The following is a 15,156-nucleotide window of genomic DNA, read 5'->3' on the forward strand; positions in this document are numbered from 1 at the left end:
TAGATAATACAAATTGAAAAAAATTGACAAAAGAAGAATAACACATTGAAAAAATCTTCAACTTGTTCGCTTTTACAGCAAATGTTTAAGGATCCTTATATAGTTTGGCAATACAATGTACTTCTATTTTAAAATTCGATTCCATTAAATTATTTCGACATCATCTATTCCGTTTCGCCACCACATAATTCGGTACTACACTTCCATGTAACTCGCCATCAATTTCATTTCTCAAGAAATCAAGTCAATGAAATAAATTGGTATTAATATTTGAATTCAAAAATCTATATATATAAAAATCAATTGTTGTTTGTTGGTAACGGAATCAGTTGAAAACGGCTGGACCGATTTGCATAATTTTTTGTACAAACGTTCGTCATACCCCGAGTTAGGGTTTTAAATAAAAAAATATTAACCACGCCTCCTTTTACGCCCACTATTACGATTTATCTAAAATCTTTATATTTGCCAAAATAGTGAAGATATCGGTTTGATAATTATTACACGAGATGCTGTTGGCTTTCCATCCAAACCTAAGTACTTATTTAGGGGCTGAGGAACTCGCCTACTTTTACATCTATCTCTCTATATGTAAAAGAAAGTTGTGTTAGTTACTACTCTTATAACATAAAGACCGCCGGTCTGATTTCAACGATTTAGACAAATTCGGAATTGCCTCTTGGCAGAAAAGAATAAAATCCAAAAAAAAATCGCGTAAAAATGTGAAATTTGAACATTTTTATTTTGACTTTTAAAATATACAATAGTAATGTTTTATATTGCATATTTTTTCCATTTTGACTTACTATTTTCGAATGTACATTTGTAGTGTTTTTTTTTTTTAATTCTAATATGATGTGTAGGTTTTTTGGGTAGTATAAAGACATAACGGATAAAACTGTTATTTATAGATTTTATGTATTTATTCGTAATACCCAATAAATACATAAAATCTTTAAATAACAATTTTATCCGTTGTCGCTTTATATGAAAATTCTAAAATCGGGAAAAATCGACAATTTTTCAATGGAATCGAATATCAAAATAATAGTACATTCTACCGACAAACTATGTAAGGACCTTAAAAATTTGCCGCAAAAAAACAGCGAACCAGTTGAAGATTCGTTTTCTTTTTTCTATATTGAAGTGTACATGTTTTTATTGGTTTGAATTCTGAATGAATAATATTAAAAATGAAACGAGGGCGTAATACGATGTTAAATGCTTTCTACTCCAGGACCTACATCGTGCTTCAGCTGGAAGATGCGAACACATTTAAACAAACAAAATGACCGAAGAAGCGTTATGGGGTTAATTTAAAAAAGTGGACCTGCTTCTTTCATATGACAATAAATTGTCAAATGAGAACACAAAATGCAAAATACATTGGGACTGCAATCAGTCAAATACCGACTATAAAGAACGCAAAATAGAAATTCTTCCTAAACACTCAAGATACCTTTAATCGCTTTACCAGGCCATGATATGGGTCATAACCCCTGATAACGGAACAACCCGATTTCAAGTATATTCTACATTTTAACCATATTTTTCGTACTAATTTTAGCTTATGTTGATAATTTAAGAAGAAACCATCTTTGCAAAAAATTATCACGTTTTGGTATCACCATCATATGATTTAAGGTATTTTCGGGGTCTTGGCCACTTTTTTCATTTTTTGCCCTTATTTGACATCTTTGTTTCTAAGGGGGAAGAAAACCTCTTCTTATAAATTTTTATTTTTCGGAAAAGTACGCATCTTAGTCTTGAGGCTACCTGGGGTAAAAAACCCTGGGAAAGAAAATCATCTCACAGATAATTATCCTCATAGGAATTTATTTAAGTATAGTCCCCACATTAGTATACCCCCAAGTCCACTTTCCCAACCAATGTGTGGTCAGAAAAGAAATTTTGGTAACCTATTGAATTTGTAACCCCCAAGAGAATATTGGTTGGGAACGTAGATTTGGGATGTACGTCTATATAACGTAAATTGTGGCAGAAACATGTAAAAAATACGAAATTATAAAGTAACTTTATTGGATCTCCACCGCACAATTTAAATGATAAATAATTAATGCCCATCTTACGGTAATCGGAGCAAAAGAGTAATTTTTTTGGCTATTCCGACAACATTCTGCGTTCAAGTATGAGGTGGACAAAACTGAATACCACGCAGTAACGGATTTTAAACGTTGGAAATACAAATTTCAAATTATAGCTCATTTGAATGCTTTTTACAATATCAAAAATTGATCTGAATTTTGACATGGGGCTATTATAGATGTTCTTATCATATAGGTATTTAACACTCAAATTAAAGCCTATAGCTGAAAAATAAGATCAAGCTATTCAAAATATCTAAAACCGACGGTAATTATAATTTTTGCCATGAATATTAATTTATATTTAGTCATGGAGTCATTACTCATAATCAAGTCATTACTTATGATCAAAATTGGAGTAATTATAATGGAGTCATTACTTATAATCAAAATTGTGCCGCCTAAATAAGTCAGATCTGTGAGTTATTATGCTTTAAAGACTAAAAGTACGGGCCGGCAACGCGGACCGGGCCAGCTAGTAAAATATAAAACACACTACAAATGTACATTAGAAAAAAGTAAGTCAAAATAGAAAAAAATCATGCAAAATAAAACATTACTATTGTACATTTCAAAAGTCTTTCACTTTGACTTTTGAAATGTACAATAGTAATGTTTTATTTTGCATGATTTTTTTCTATTTTGACTTACTTTTTAATATGTTAATATATCACATTTTACGCAATTTTTTTTGGATATTATCCTTTTCGGAGAGGAGACAATTCCGAATTTGTATGGATCGTTAAAATCAGTCCAACGGTTCTTAAGTTATAAGCGTAGTAACTAACACAACTTTCTTTTACATATATAGATAGATATAGATTAAAAAGTACTGACAACGACAGTTCCTCAGCCCCAAATAAATACTTAGAGGGGGATGGAAAGTCAACAGTATCTCGTGCAATAATTTTCAAACCGATATCACCTCTATATTGGCAAATATAAGGATTTTAGATAAATCAAAATTGTGGGCGCAAAAGTGAGCGTGGTCTATATTTTTTCTTTAAAAACCTAACTCGGGGTATGACGAAAGTTTTTACAAAAAATTATGCAAATCGGTCCAGCCGTTTTCAACTGATTCCGTTACCAACAAACAAAAATTGATTTTTATATATATAGATAGATAAAAAACCCGAAAACGTAATGAAAGCACAAAATTTACTTTCAGCATCATGCTCAATGTATCATGTACTAAACATTTTTTCGTCATAAGAGGTCAGTTGAAAATGTCCATCTTCGGTTGGCCACCAGAACTCAAGCGCCGGCCATGGTGATAGTGTGGGCCGCCATAACAGCCGATGGTCGCTCTCCGCTCGTATTAATCGACCGTGGCATCAGAATAAATGCCGAATATTATCGCGAAAATATTCTGGAGGGTGTATTAAAGCCTTGGGAATGCAAACATTTTGGCCGAAGACCTTGGACATTCCAACAGCACTCAGCACGCGCCATCCAAGGATGGTTACAAAATGAGGTTCCTCGCTTCATTTCCAGCGTACAATGGGCACCAAAATCTCCGGATGCCAATCCGTTGGAGTATTTTGGAAAGCAAGGTTTGTACTAAAAAATACCAAAGTGTCGATCACCTCAAGCAAGTGCTTCGCCGGGAATGGGCCAAAATACCGCAGAGCAACATTCGGGCAGCGTGTGACAGTTTCATTGGCCGTTTGAAGGCCATAATTCGTGCCAAATGTGACCAATTTGAACAAATCTAAACTTATTTAAAGTTTGATGCTATTTCCGACACTTATTGCTTTCATTCGCTAAAATTTAAAAAAAAAATGTAAAAATTATCGCGTTTGACTTTCATCTTAATTGAATAATTGGTGATATGTATATCTGACGACTTACCCAATTTGTTGCATTAATTTTTCAATTTTTGCCAATGCCAATAAAAAGGTAAGTAACGGTTCTTAAAACAAGTCATCCAAATAAGTCAAAAACTATGTTCTTCATTTTTGTTTGGAGCATTTATTTACATAAAATTTTGTTTAAATTTTATTTAGTATCACTAAATAACAACATACACTCTAGTCTATGGGTTTATTGCAAGGAATTTTCTTTTCCAATAAAAATAAACTTTGGATGAAGAATTTGCATTCAGAGTTAATCGATTTAAATCAATTTTATAAAATTTGTTTCCTTTTTATAATTAGTACTTTGGGTGAGCCACTTTAATTTTGGGGATAACTACACATTACTTAAAGGTATACTTGTCAATATCGGCAATGTGTGGAAAACTTTTTTAATTTCCTCTTTTTACACAGTTGTTAATTTTTTTTGAATTAATGTATATGCTTAAATTATTCTTGCCCTAATAAAACAAAAAAAAAAAAAAATAAATAAAACACATCAGATTGGAAATTTTCATTTTTTATTGGATAATAAATTCGACCTGCATTTTGTTCACAAGAATACATGGACAGGCAGACGGACTGAAAAATTGATTCTACGATCTATGGGTATATCTCGCTTCCTTCTCCATGTTACAAACAAATGCACAATGACATAATACCCTTTGCACTATGTGGTGTAGGGTATAAGAACATAATCACCCTTATTATGGTTGGCGTTGTCGTAGGCGTTCAAGTGTCGTAGACGTAGTCGTAGGCGTTGTCGTAACTAGAAATTTTTTGGTATTATGTACAATTTTCGACTACGTCTTTTTTGTAATAGATATGAAAAAGCAGGGTGCTCTGGAATAATACATATTTTTTGAATTTACGAGCTACCCGGTTAAAAGAAATAAAAGCGTCAGTTGAAATGGTTGAAGTAAAACGATTATTTGTTTAATTAAATATTGAAATATGTTAAGTTCTGGCAATTTTTTAACTGAGGGTGAAGATGAGTATATTCAAAATGATTTAAAATGGAGGCGAAAAATAATGCGGGTTATTTGTGCTTACAGAGGGAAGCGTACAGACATTCTGGATGACCATATCCACATGCTTCTGTTGCGTATTTCGGTGTAGTCTGTTACCCTTGGAAAAGTCAGTGTGCAGGGATTGTGGTTTTCTTTGTCTTCACTAATTTCAAACCCTCCAAACAGTTCCTCCTCAGTCTCCAAATCACCAGGTGTTGGACGCTGTTGAATTCCAATTGTTTTTCCCTGCATTAACAATTGTCTCTAATTGTAACAAGTGTGATGCTGCTTCCTCTGTGTCGCTTAAAATGAACTGCTTGAAGGGGCTTCCATCTGTAGCACGACATTCTGCCTTGGTATGAACTAGCTTTTTCCTCAATTTGAATTTGTTGTCGGTCCAGACTTTTATCCAACCGGCGGTCCTAGGATATTGAGTTTTGCACCATTCTTCCTTGATGTTAATTTTTTTCAAGCCATTGCTGTAACCTCTAGACAAATTTCGATTAATTTGCAAGATCTGGATCATTTTGTCAAATTGTTTCTTTGTTCTGACCATAAATCTAGAAAAAGATTATTAAAATCCATTTTGTATATTATTTATTCTTTTGTAATGTCAATTTGGATAAACTTTTGTGTGGTGTCGGCAACAAAATCTCTAACGACTAATTTTGCAGTGTTTGTCGAATTAGAACGCGTCTTGTGGTACGAAAATTGTAACAGAATTTCATACAGAGTTGTAATTTCTCGCATACGACACACATAATACCAATTAGTCGTTACGACGCGTCAACTTGCAATTTTCGATACGACTACGCCAGCCGTAATAAGGGTGAATAATAGCGAGGTTATAACTTTTCCTGTTGAAATCAGTTATTTTTTTAAAACATTTTCTCAATGACCTTTTTTTTAATTATGAATAAATCGATTGTATAAGCTATACAAAGCTAAGTCAATTTTATTTTATTGTATTATATATGAGTGTCATTTTTAAAGAGTACCCAAAAATTTAACATTTTTAAAAGATCCATATTTAGAAGTCAGACATGTAAAAGAAGAGTAGAGTTTATGATAGGACGCGTGACTACTTTGGCCATGTTTTCTTCATATTTGTCAAAGATTTTAATGAATATGCAGTAATTTCAATATTAAAACAAAATTTTTTATATATTTCAAGTTTATTTTTTACTTGTCTACTTAATTAAAAACAATTTAGGAATTTCGTTTTTCTAATTACAAAACTTACAGAAGAAATTTGTATTACAACTACCTCTAAATTTGTGCAAATCTAAAGAAAGGGTTGGTGTATTGAACTTAAATTTAAAACTTATTTATATTTGATTTTCATTTGTGTATATAATAATAAAATATCAACAAAATTGAGATTCATATTCGACAAACTCCGACTTCCTTGACCATTTGGGGGCATTTGTTTCTATTGGCACACAATTGGGCCCCGTGATGTTTAGGGTCCCAGTTCAATTGCTTCGCCTTAGGTTGAAATTGATAAATTAGAAAGGCGCAACTCCTCGGAATTTATGTTAACGAAATTATCGCTGTCGATCTGTAAAAGAGTGTTCAGAGAAACGACAGCATCGTTAGTGTCGTTTATTTGGGGGCTTTGCTGGACATGTGTTTGCTGTTGAAAATCTTGATACTGGTAGTGGAACTGATGATTACCAACAATGTTGAGATTGGAGACGGCACTTGATGATGAGGTACTTATATTGTTGGGTAGAGTGGTAATATTTGCCAAATTCGGAAATTGTGATGTGGTGCAAAGATTCCCATTGTTATTAGCATTGGGATAGAGTGGTGTTATACTGCCACCACTTGTTGGATTGTAGAATGGATTAGTTGACGGTGAGGTTGACAATGTATTCAATTGATTTATGTTCGAAAAATCTTTGTTGCCATTAAGAAATGGATTGTTGTTGTCATTGTTGTTGGCATTAGATGGGGCATAGTTGGTGTTGCCGTTAATTTGAATTTGATTGTACGAGTTACACATTTGAGTCTGACTATCTGCACTGGGTGTTTTCATTAAACCTGGCGATGGTGTCATGCTGTTGCGATTCATGGGTGATGCCGGCTGGGGTGATGGTGACATTTGATAAGGTGTTCTATATGTTCCACAATAATTCGGCGATAAAACTAAAATATATATATATATAAAATAATAAAAATAATTTTTAGCAAAAGAGACAATTACGAGTTCACATTTCAACAAAATTCAAAATTGTAATGTATATAGGTTATCTTTGTTTGCTAGCACTTACAGGGCTCATTTTTAATTTCTGGTACTGTTCCTTGTGTGGAGGCTGGTGAAAGAGATGCTGGTGGTATATTCCATGTAGTGTTTATTGCTAAGAAGATATTGACAAGCTTTAGTGTGTGCTCATATATATATTAACGTACATACAAATATTTCATGCAATATTTAAGAGGTGAACTGGGATGAGACGTTAGTGAGAAAGCAGCTACAATTAGTTTATGTTAACCATTTGAAATATGTAGGTATAAATTTTATTTGTTCCTCATATAAATGTGAGATCTTTTTCACTTTGATATGCACTAAATGTATGCAGAGCTATGAACTAACTATGCAATTTAAAATTAAAAATTACATTAATTCTTATATACAAGGTGACGCAAAAGAAATTAGAAAATGCTATAAATTTTACGATTGACATTTTTGTAGTAAACACATGCGAAATACATGTTGATAAACAATGTTACGTTACACTGCTCCAGAACGCGGAATATTGGTGACTACTTATTTGACCAAGAATAGGTCGGTGACTTTGGCACCATGTGAATTTCGTGGCAGATTTCCTGGTGCTGCCAGGCGTCCAGACCTCGGAGTATCCGTTCTGCAGATGCTGTAACCGAGGATGTCATGGAAGCGCCGTCGACATCGACCAGACGACGTGGCACAAGATTTGAAGATGTTTCCGTACAAAGACCAGATGGTGCATCAGCCGTTAGCTGCTGACCATCAATCGCGTTTTACATACGCTTAGTCGCCACCACGCTTAATCGCCACCAAGAAGAATATGATTTTTCATCAAAAACAATCATGAGTGATGAGGCCCATTTCCATCATAGCGGGTACGTAAATAAGAAAAATGTACGCCTCTGGGGCACTGAAAATCCGCATATAACCCACGAAGAGCCATTACCTGCTCAAAGTCACTGTATGGTGTGCTGTTTTTTGCTGGAGGAGTCATTGGAATTTTTTCTTCGAAACGTCGCGGGCCGAACGGTTTTTTTTTGCGCAACCTGATGAGTTGGGATGGGAAAACATGTGGTTCCAACAGGACGGCGCAATGGACACACTGCACGTGCCACAATCGATATGCTGAAGGATGCCTTATTCCCTGTTTTGGCGATTTGCACTGGCCAGCAAGATTGCTGATTTCAATACATCGTTTTGTGGGGCTTTTTGAAGTCGCGGGTTTATGTTAACAAGCCTCAGACTCCTTCAGCTCTTATAGACAATATCCGTCAAGATGGAAAATGCAATAAAAAGGCCTCTAATTATAATAAACTGTGGTGGCGGACATTTACATGACATCATATTCTCGACTTGATGCGAAAAAAAACTTAAAAGACCAAATAAAAATAATCCAGAAGAAGAACCAAAGTTTTTCATTTATTTTTAATTAATTAATTACTACTTAATTCTCATTTATTTTATTGCAGCCAAATAACATCGGAAGTTTACTTTTGCGACACCTTGCACATATAATAGGTGAGTCTGGTTACCCTAAAATTTGTAACAATTGTTACTGGAAGTCGTCTGTTAACCCGAAAGTTCTGCAAAGAGAGCGGTTGGAGAGAGAAATTTTGACAGTTCTTTCAGTGAGAGTTTGGAAATTTTTGCTGGACAAAATTTTTCTTGCAATCACCTGCAACTCTTCTTCTTCTCAATCATCGACATTCAATCAGAGGTATTCTATTGTTTGCTTATATCTCTTTGTGCTGTCAATTTGAAAATATTTTTTAGGAATTAGGAAGATTAACTATTTTGAAGAACAACTTTACAAAATGTGAAAAACGTAAATATTAATATGTAATAAGAAAATAAAAGACTATTTCTAACATTTTTAGACAAAGGCGATTCGCAACATGTTTAAAGGATTCCGGGGAACACGTCGAATCTATCTTTCTTTTATTGCTCATATTTCTTTTTATTGCTAGTTTCTTTTTTATAAAACTTGCAAAATTTGTGGTGCTTCTTTCTTTTAATGGGGGACAAATCGGTTTGTTTTGACAAATCAGCTGATTAGTTGCAAGCTTCTGCAGGAATACCGTCTGTTTACTTTTCGCATTTTCTTTGCAAAAGAGAATAAAACTACCTTACTCTCTCAGAAAGAAGTTGCTGGACAATTAATGCTGGAAACCAGATACACCTAATGTATTTTTTACGTAAAAATTTGATGCACATTTTTTGTCTCAGCTAATTTAGTTATTTTGTTTGAAGTAAGAAAAGTTAATCGAGATCGAAATTTTCATGCAGTCAGTTTGAATTATCGAAGCAAAGCTGGGGTGAAAATATATACAAAAAGCTATAGAAAAAAAAAATACATGCAAATAATATCTATGTTTAATTTTTTTATAACAATTAGCATATTATTAAGCCTATTTGTTTGTTGCAATAGTATGACATCTTGATTTCAATATAACCTTTGGGAAGTACAATATGAATATACACCAAATAACCTAACATATTCTTTTTAAGAATTTTTGATAAACAAATTTTGATCGCATAAATTAAAGCTGAACAGTATGGAATTGCAAAAAACATCGATTTCTTCATTGCTCACAGATAAAATGACAACTATTGATTATACACATGTTCCTTAAATTGTGTTCGTTCGTTCGGATTATCAAAAATCATTATTACAACAATAACAACATCCATGCGACGCTATTACCGCAATTTCCATCTGATACGTATATCTGCCGACTTACCCAATTTTTGCATAACATTTTCAATTTTTGGCGATGCCAATAAAACGGTAAGCAACGGTTCTTAATACAAGTCATCCAAATAAGTCTAAAACTATGGTCTTCATTTTTGTTTGAAACATTTATTTACATAATTTTTTTGTTTATTTTTTTTTTAATATCATCAAGTTACAACACATAATCTGGTTTATTGGCTTTATCGCAAGGAATTTTCTTTTCCAATAAAAATAAACTGTGGATGAAGATTTCCTTTTTGTAATTTGTACTTCGGGTGAGCCATTTTAATTTTCTTACATTTCTTAAAGGTGTGCTGGTCAATCTTAGTAAACTTTTTAATTGCTTCTTTTTAAACAGTTGTTAATTTTTGAATTTATGAATATGCCTTAATAATTCTTGCCCTAATAAAATAAAATTGCTTGACGCGAAAGGTAACACACGCCACATACAAAACGATAAACTGAACGAATTGTTCAGTCGTAATTGGCTTCTATCTAGAGTTCTATTGAATGGGTTTAAGGACGGATATGTTTCATATGTATTAAAGAGGACTTTTGAATTTCGGTAGGAGTAAAGATACATGTTTTAAATGACTGGTTTAACGATATGACTTCATAGATTTCATGTTTTTTTTTTTTGGTTACTCATAAACAATTACTTTCGATAATGTTAAATGCATCTAATTTTACCTACATAAATAGATGATGGAGTAATATTCAACTATTAAAAATAGATAAATGAATAGAGTTAGTTATAAAGACGATATGAATGGAAGTTCCCATAACCAATGTAAAATTCTTGTGAAAATGACCAAATTCGTTCATATCTAAACAAATAAAAATAATGCAAATAAAAACAAAAAAACTTACAAATGTTACTATTGCTATTATTGTTATGCATTTTATCATATTGCTGTATTTCCTGAAGTATTCGCATAGGATTGCCACCAGTTCTAAGACGCTTTCGCTTAAATTGGTCTAAAAATAAAATAAATGCAAATTAAGTAGGAACTAAAAAAAGTTGCGATATTCTATATGACTGGGTTCAGACTAGGCAGTGAATATGTCAAAAAAAAAAAAAGAATATAATATTTTTTTTTTATTGAAGGATCTATTTCATAGATGCATCAGCCACAAACACCTCATCCTCTCCCGACTCATCAACATTTTCCTTTGACGTTTCTTAACCGTGTACAGAGCAAAATTATCCACTTCATTTAGGTTTGTACCCGACTCCAGACATATATTATATTCGGCCTGTGATAAGCGTTTTATGCCTTCGCGATCTGCAATTGCTACAAGTTCTAAATTGCCATCGGACAATGGAACATTGGCCAGCTGCAAAGCACTCAAGCTTCGCTGGTCCAACAGACCCTCTCCACTGTCGCCGTAGGCATAACTTGCCCGATCAATGGGTCGCGGTCCTTTAAGGGGTATATGGATGATGTCACCTTCACGATGGGCTGGACTTTTACCCGAAACACTGCTGGCACTACGACCTACTGGTTTGCCACTGGTTTTCTTTGGAGAGGTGTTTTCAATCGGACCAAATTGTAGTGACCTCAGCGAACGAACGGAACCGCGAATTGCCTCATTCAGGGAGAAGTTGCAAATGCTCGGCTCCCTAGTTTGATTACCAGCCGAAATGGTAGGTTCTGGTTTGCTTCTCCTGCGGGTAAAAAAGCGGGATATGAATCCCATTTTCTTGTTAGGAGATGGCGGAGGGCTTTCCTTCGGTGTTGACGTGATAGTGCAAAAAGTTTTGTGTGCTGAAGCTTCTATCTCTTTATCGATATCAGGAGCCACGACGTGTGTATCCGGTGTAGGCGATTCATCATAAGTCTGTCGATTTTGGAGAACATGATCTGTTGAGGTAAATGTTATGTCCAATTCTCTAGAAGCTTTGCGTTTTGGTGGCAGTGGCGGCAACATTTGTTCCGGCACTGGTGATGGCGTTCGAGGTGGTAATGGCAGGGGTGGAGATGGTGGTGTTTGAGGTGGCTGTGCTTGTTCTACAGTTATTTCTGGGGTGGTGACAATTTTCACCGATCCCTTGGGAACATCGGGAATTTGAATGGGATTCTCGAATGCAAACTGTAGACTAGAATATGTTGCAGAATCATCGAATTGATCCTCCGGCGCAGTGACCTTTGTGAAGAAGTTCCTAACTGGTAGTGGTATGTCCGTAAAGTCCGATTCTATAGTACTGGTGGTGTCCGAAACAAATTCCCTTTGTCTGTCATTGTTGTGACCGAAGAGGTAATCCAAGTCCGGGGTGTCTGCTAAATCTATGTCCTGTTCAATGAGTTCCGTATTCATACGATCGTCATTGTACGATTTAGCGCTCAGCGAGCAGCTATCGCCTGTCTCAACTGTCAAACTGTCAATACGTTCGAATTCGTTTGATTTCATCCATTCCGTTATTTTGTCTACAGCTTCTAGTGGTCGCATTTTTTCCAATTCAGTGTTGCGTAAAATTTCTTCCATGGGCGTTGAAGTTTGTGTGCAGTCATCAATTGAAGTTAAATTAAATCGAGGTACTGGAAAGGCTATGTCCAAACTAGCGCTACGTCGCCCTTCCCTGTGCCGGCGATCGTCTACGGCTTTCATGTACTGATCAACGCCGTCGTTCTCCTCAATGTCGTCGGTGACCAAACTGGTGTCTAGACGCTTTCTCAACTCTTCGCCTTCATTGAGAGTGCCAGAGCTTCGGTCATGACGGGAGGAGTTGGTGCTTGTCGCCGACTCGTCCGTGTCTTCGTCATTGTCGAGGTCATTACCTTCTTCGTCTTGGTTCAACGTAATTTCCGAATACTTTGTCGCCGTAGTTTCGCTGTCCAATGACAGAATTTGCTGAAATATTTCCATGTCTTGTCGGCGCTTCAACTTGCGCTGAAGCCGTGGAAATGAACGCATACCTGGATCTGGATAGAATTCGAAATGCAAAGGATCGCTAACTTGGCTGAAGGTGGGTGTTTGGCCGTTGGCAACCGGTTCACTGGAGAATCGAACAAGCTGTATGAAAACCTGCAAAGAAACGAAGATTTACAAAACGAAAAATCACTACTGATTGCGGATTCTGGTACCTGTGCCCTCTTCTCAATTTCTGTATTGTGATAGCGCGGCGTTTTGAAAGCTATTGCAGTCTGCTTGTGTATGTCCGTTTGTTGGAACTCTCCGTAGTCCTCCCAAATGACTTTTCCATCCTTTTCCTCATAGAAACGAATCTTGATGTCATCTTTGGGTAGTTTTTCGCACAGCAGGAAAATAGTATCGCCACCGCTGGCTTTAGCCGAACAACTGCAGAGTCGACATATAACCAGTTCGTTTATGGACTTTTTGTCGTAAATAGGTTCCGTTACAACTGGCTTGAGTTTGTAGTATTTCTGCGACCCAACCGGTATAAATGCTTGGAAGCAGAGTCTTACAATATTCAGGTCAATGCTGGATGGTTGGTCCATATGCGCGAATTTGGCTAAATAAAAATGAATATTATTGAAATGTTGCAATTGTTTCGAAATGTCAATACTCACTCTTGAAGGGATCGACATTAATTCGCTCTCTCTCCTCCAGAGATGATTTTATTTCTTTCTTCTTCACACACTGTATACCCAGATTACTGAAAACGGCACGCATGGGTGGTCCCTTTAGTCGCATGGTACACACTCCGCGATCACACCCCTCCTTACCGACTAAATTGTGTGGGTGTGGTCGATAGGGTTCGTCGGCTGTAACACAGGATACAATGATTTTCACGTTGCCTGTGTAGCCGACTATTTCTATGGTGGGATATGTCTTATTATCCGGTGTAGAATTAATACCCGGTATCGATCCAGCCGAACGGCCCTCGCAAATGTAACGGAATCGCAATCCTTTGGGATGCGGCTGTTCAACGATCCGTATGTAGGGATTTCCTTCGATAACATTGGGCTGTGGTGATCGTTGTGATAGGCTGGTATATGTGGGTGAAGACGATGCCGATGATGACGACATGGAACCGGGACTAGCTACTGGCCGTGTGTCAGCTATAGTTTGGTTTTCAGTTGCTGGAATTTCGTTATTTCCCAACATTGTAAGAGATCGTCTAAAATTATAAAAAAATAAAATGGTAATTGAAAAATAAATCATAGAATATTACATTTTGTCAAAATCTGCCTCGTAGCATAAATTAGCAATCATTTTAGTTCATAGGAGAATGCGTTTTGGTGAACTTATGCACATAATTTGTATGAGGCCTAGGTTGGGAGTGAATATAGGTAATATCAGTCCGCTCTATGTGGCACAACTCCCACAATGAATAAAAATATTAAATAACCATAACTTTTCAGCCTAGATATTAAGTTGGTAGCACTATTTGAACGTGCAATGTCTAAGAAATCCGGTAATTATTTGGATTTTAGGAGCCAAACAATTTTCGGAATAATTACTCTGTTACAGTGCCTGCAAGAATCTAATAGTTTCGCGACTTTCTTCGATGCTATAAAGAAACAAGTAAAAAAGCTGTAAGTTCGGCCGGGCCGAACTTTTAATACCCTCCACCATTTAGTACAAATTTGGCAATTTCCAAAAAAAAAAAAATAAATAAATAAAATACGTTAAAAATTTTGTTAAAATCTTAAAAATACCGAATGCTTATACGACGACGTGGACCTGCATAGGCAACTTTTGTCATAAGTTATTACAATATTTAAATGCGAAACTTGAAGAAAATCTGTTTATAATGTAGCTAAAATCATAAAAAAACCGAATATGGGGGGTACCGTTATATGGGGGCTATATGAAGACGTGGACCTGCACAGATAATTTTCTGTCTTAGGCTGTAGTATCCATTACGAACTTCAAATGCCAAATTTGAAACAATTCCTGCGAATAATGTCGCTAAAACCATCAAAATACCGAATATCGGGAGGTACCGTTATATGGGGGCTATATGATAACTTGGACCTACATGGCCCATTTACGAACTTAACCTGCCTACTGGCAAATTATACATGTGTGCAAAATTTTAGACTTCTATCTCAATTTGTTCGAAAGATAGCGTGATAACAACAGACAGACAGACGGACAGACAGACACACAGACGGACATGGCTAAGTGGTCTTAGAATTTTACGCTGATCAAGAATATATATATACTTTGTTGGGCCTGACATGAGGAGTTACAAACGGAATGACAAATTAATATACCCTCCATAGTATGGTGGAGGGTATAAAAAAATCGG

The 15,156-nt window shown here is 35.6% G+C and overlaps 1 protein-coding gene across 1 annotated transcript; it reads right to left on the reverse strand.

The window, feature by feature from the left end:
- Window positions 1-6,124: 6,124 nt before the first annotated feature.
- LOC131805946 (dorsal-related immunity factor Dif-like) lies at window positions 6,125-14,001 on the reverse strand. Its single transcript, XM_059129752.1, has 6 exons — window positions 13,469-14,001; window positions 13,022-13,410; window positions 12,854-12,962; window positions 10,806-10,913; window positions 7,245-7,331; window positions 6,125-7,119 (listed from the first exon to the last, which is right to left on the reverse strand). The coding sequence occupies exons 1-6, from the start codon at window positions 13,926-13,928 to the stop codon at window positions 6,458-6,460; spliced, it is 1,815 nt and encodes a 604-aa protein (XP_058985735.1). The 5' UTR covers window positions 13,929-14,001; the 3' UTR covers window positions 6,125-6,457.
- Between the last annotated feature and the right edge of the window lie 1,155 nt (window positions 14,002-15,156).

This window comes from Musca domestica, unplaced genomic scaffold (genome assembly GCF_030504385.1).
Source record: "Musca domestica strain aabys unplaced genomic scaffold, Musca_domestica.polishedcontigs.V.1.1 68, whole genome shotgun sequence".
NCBI lineage: Eukaryota > Metazoa > Arthropoda > Insecta > Diptera > Muscidae > Musca > Musca domestica.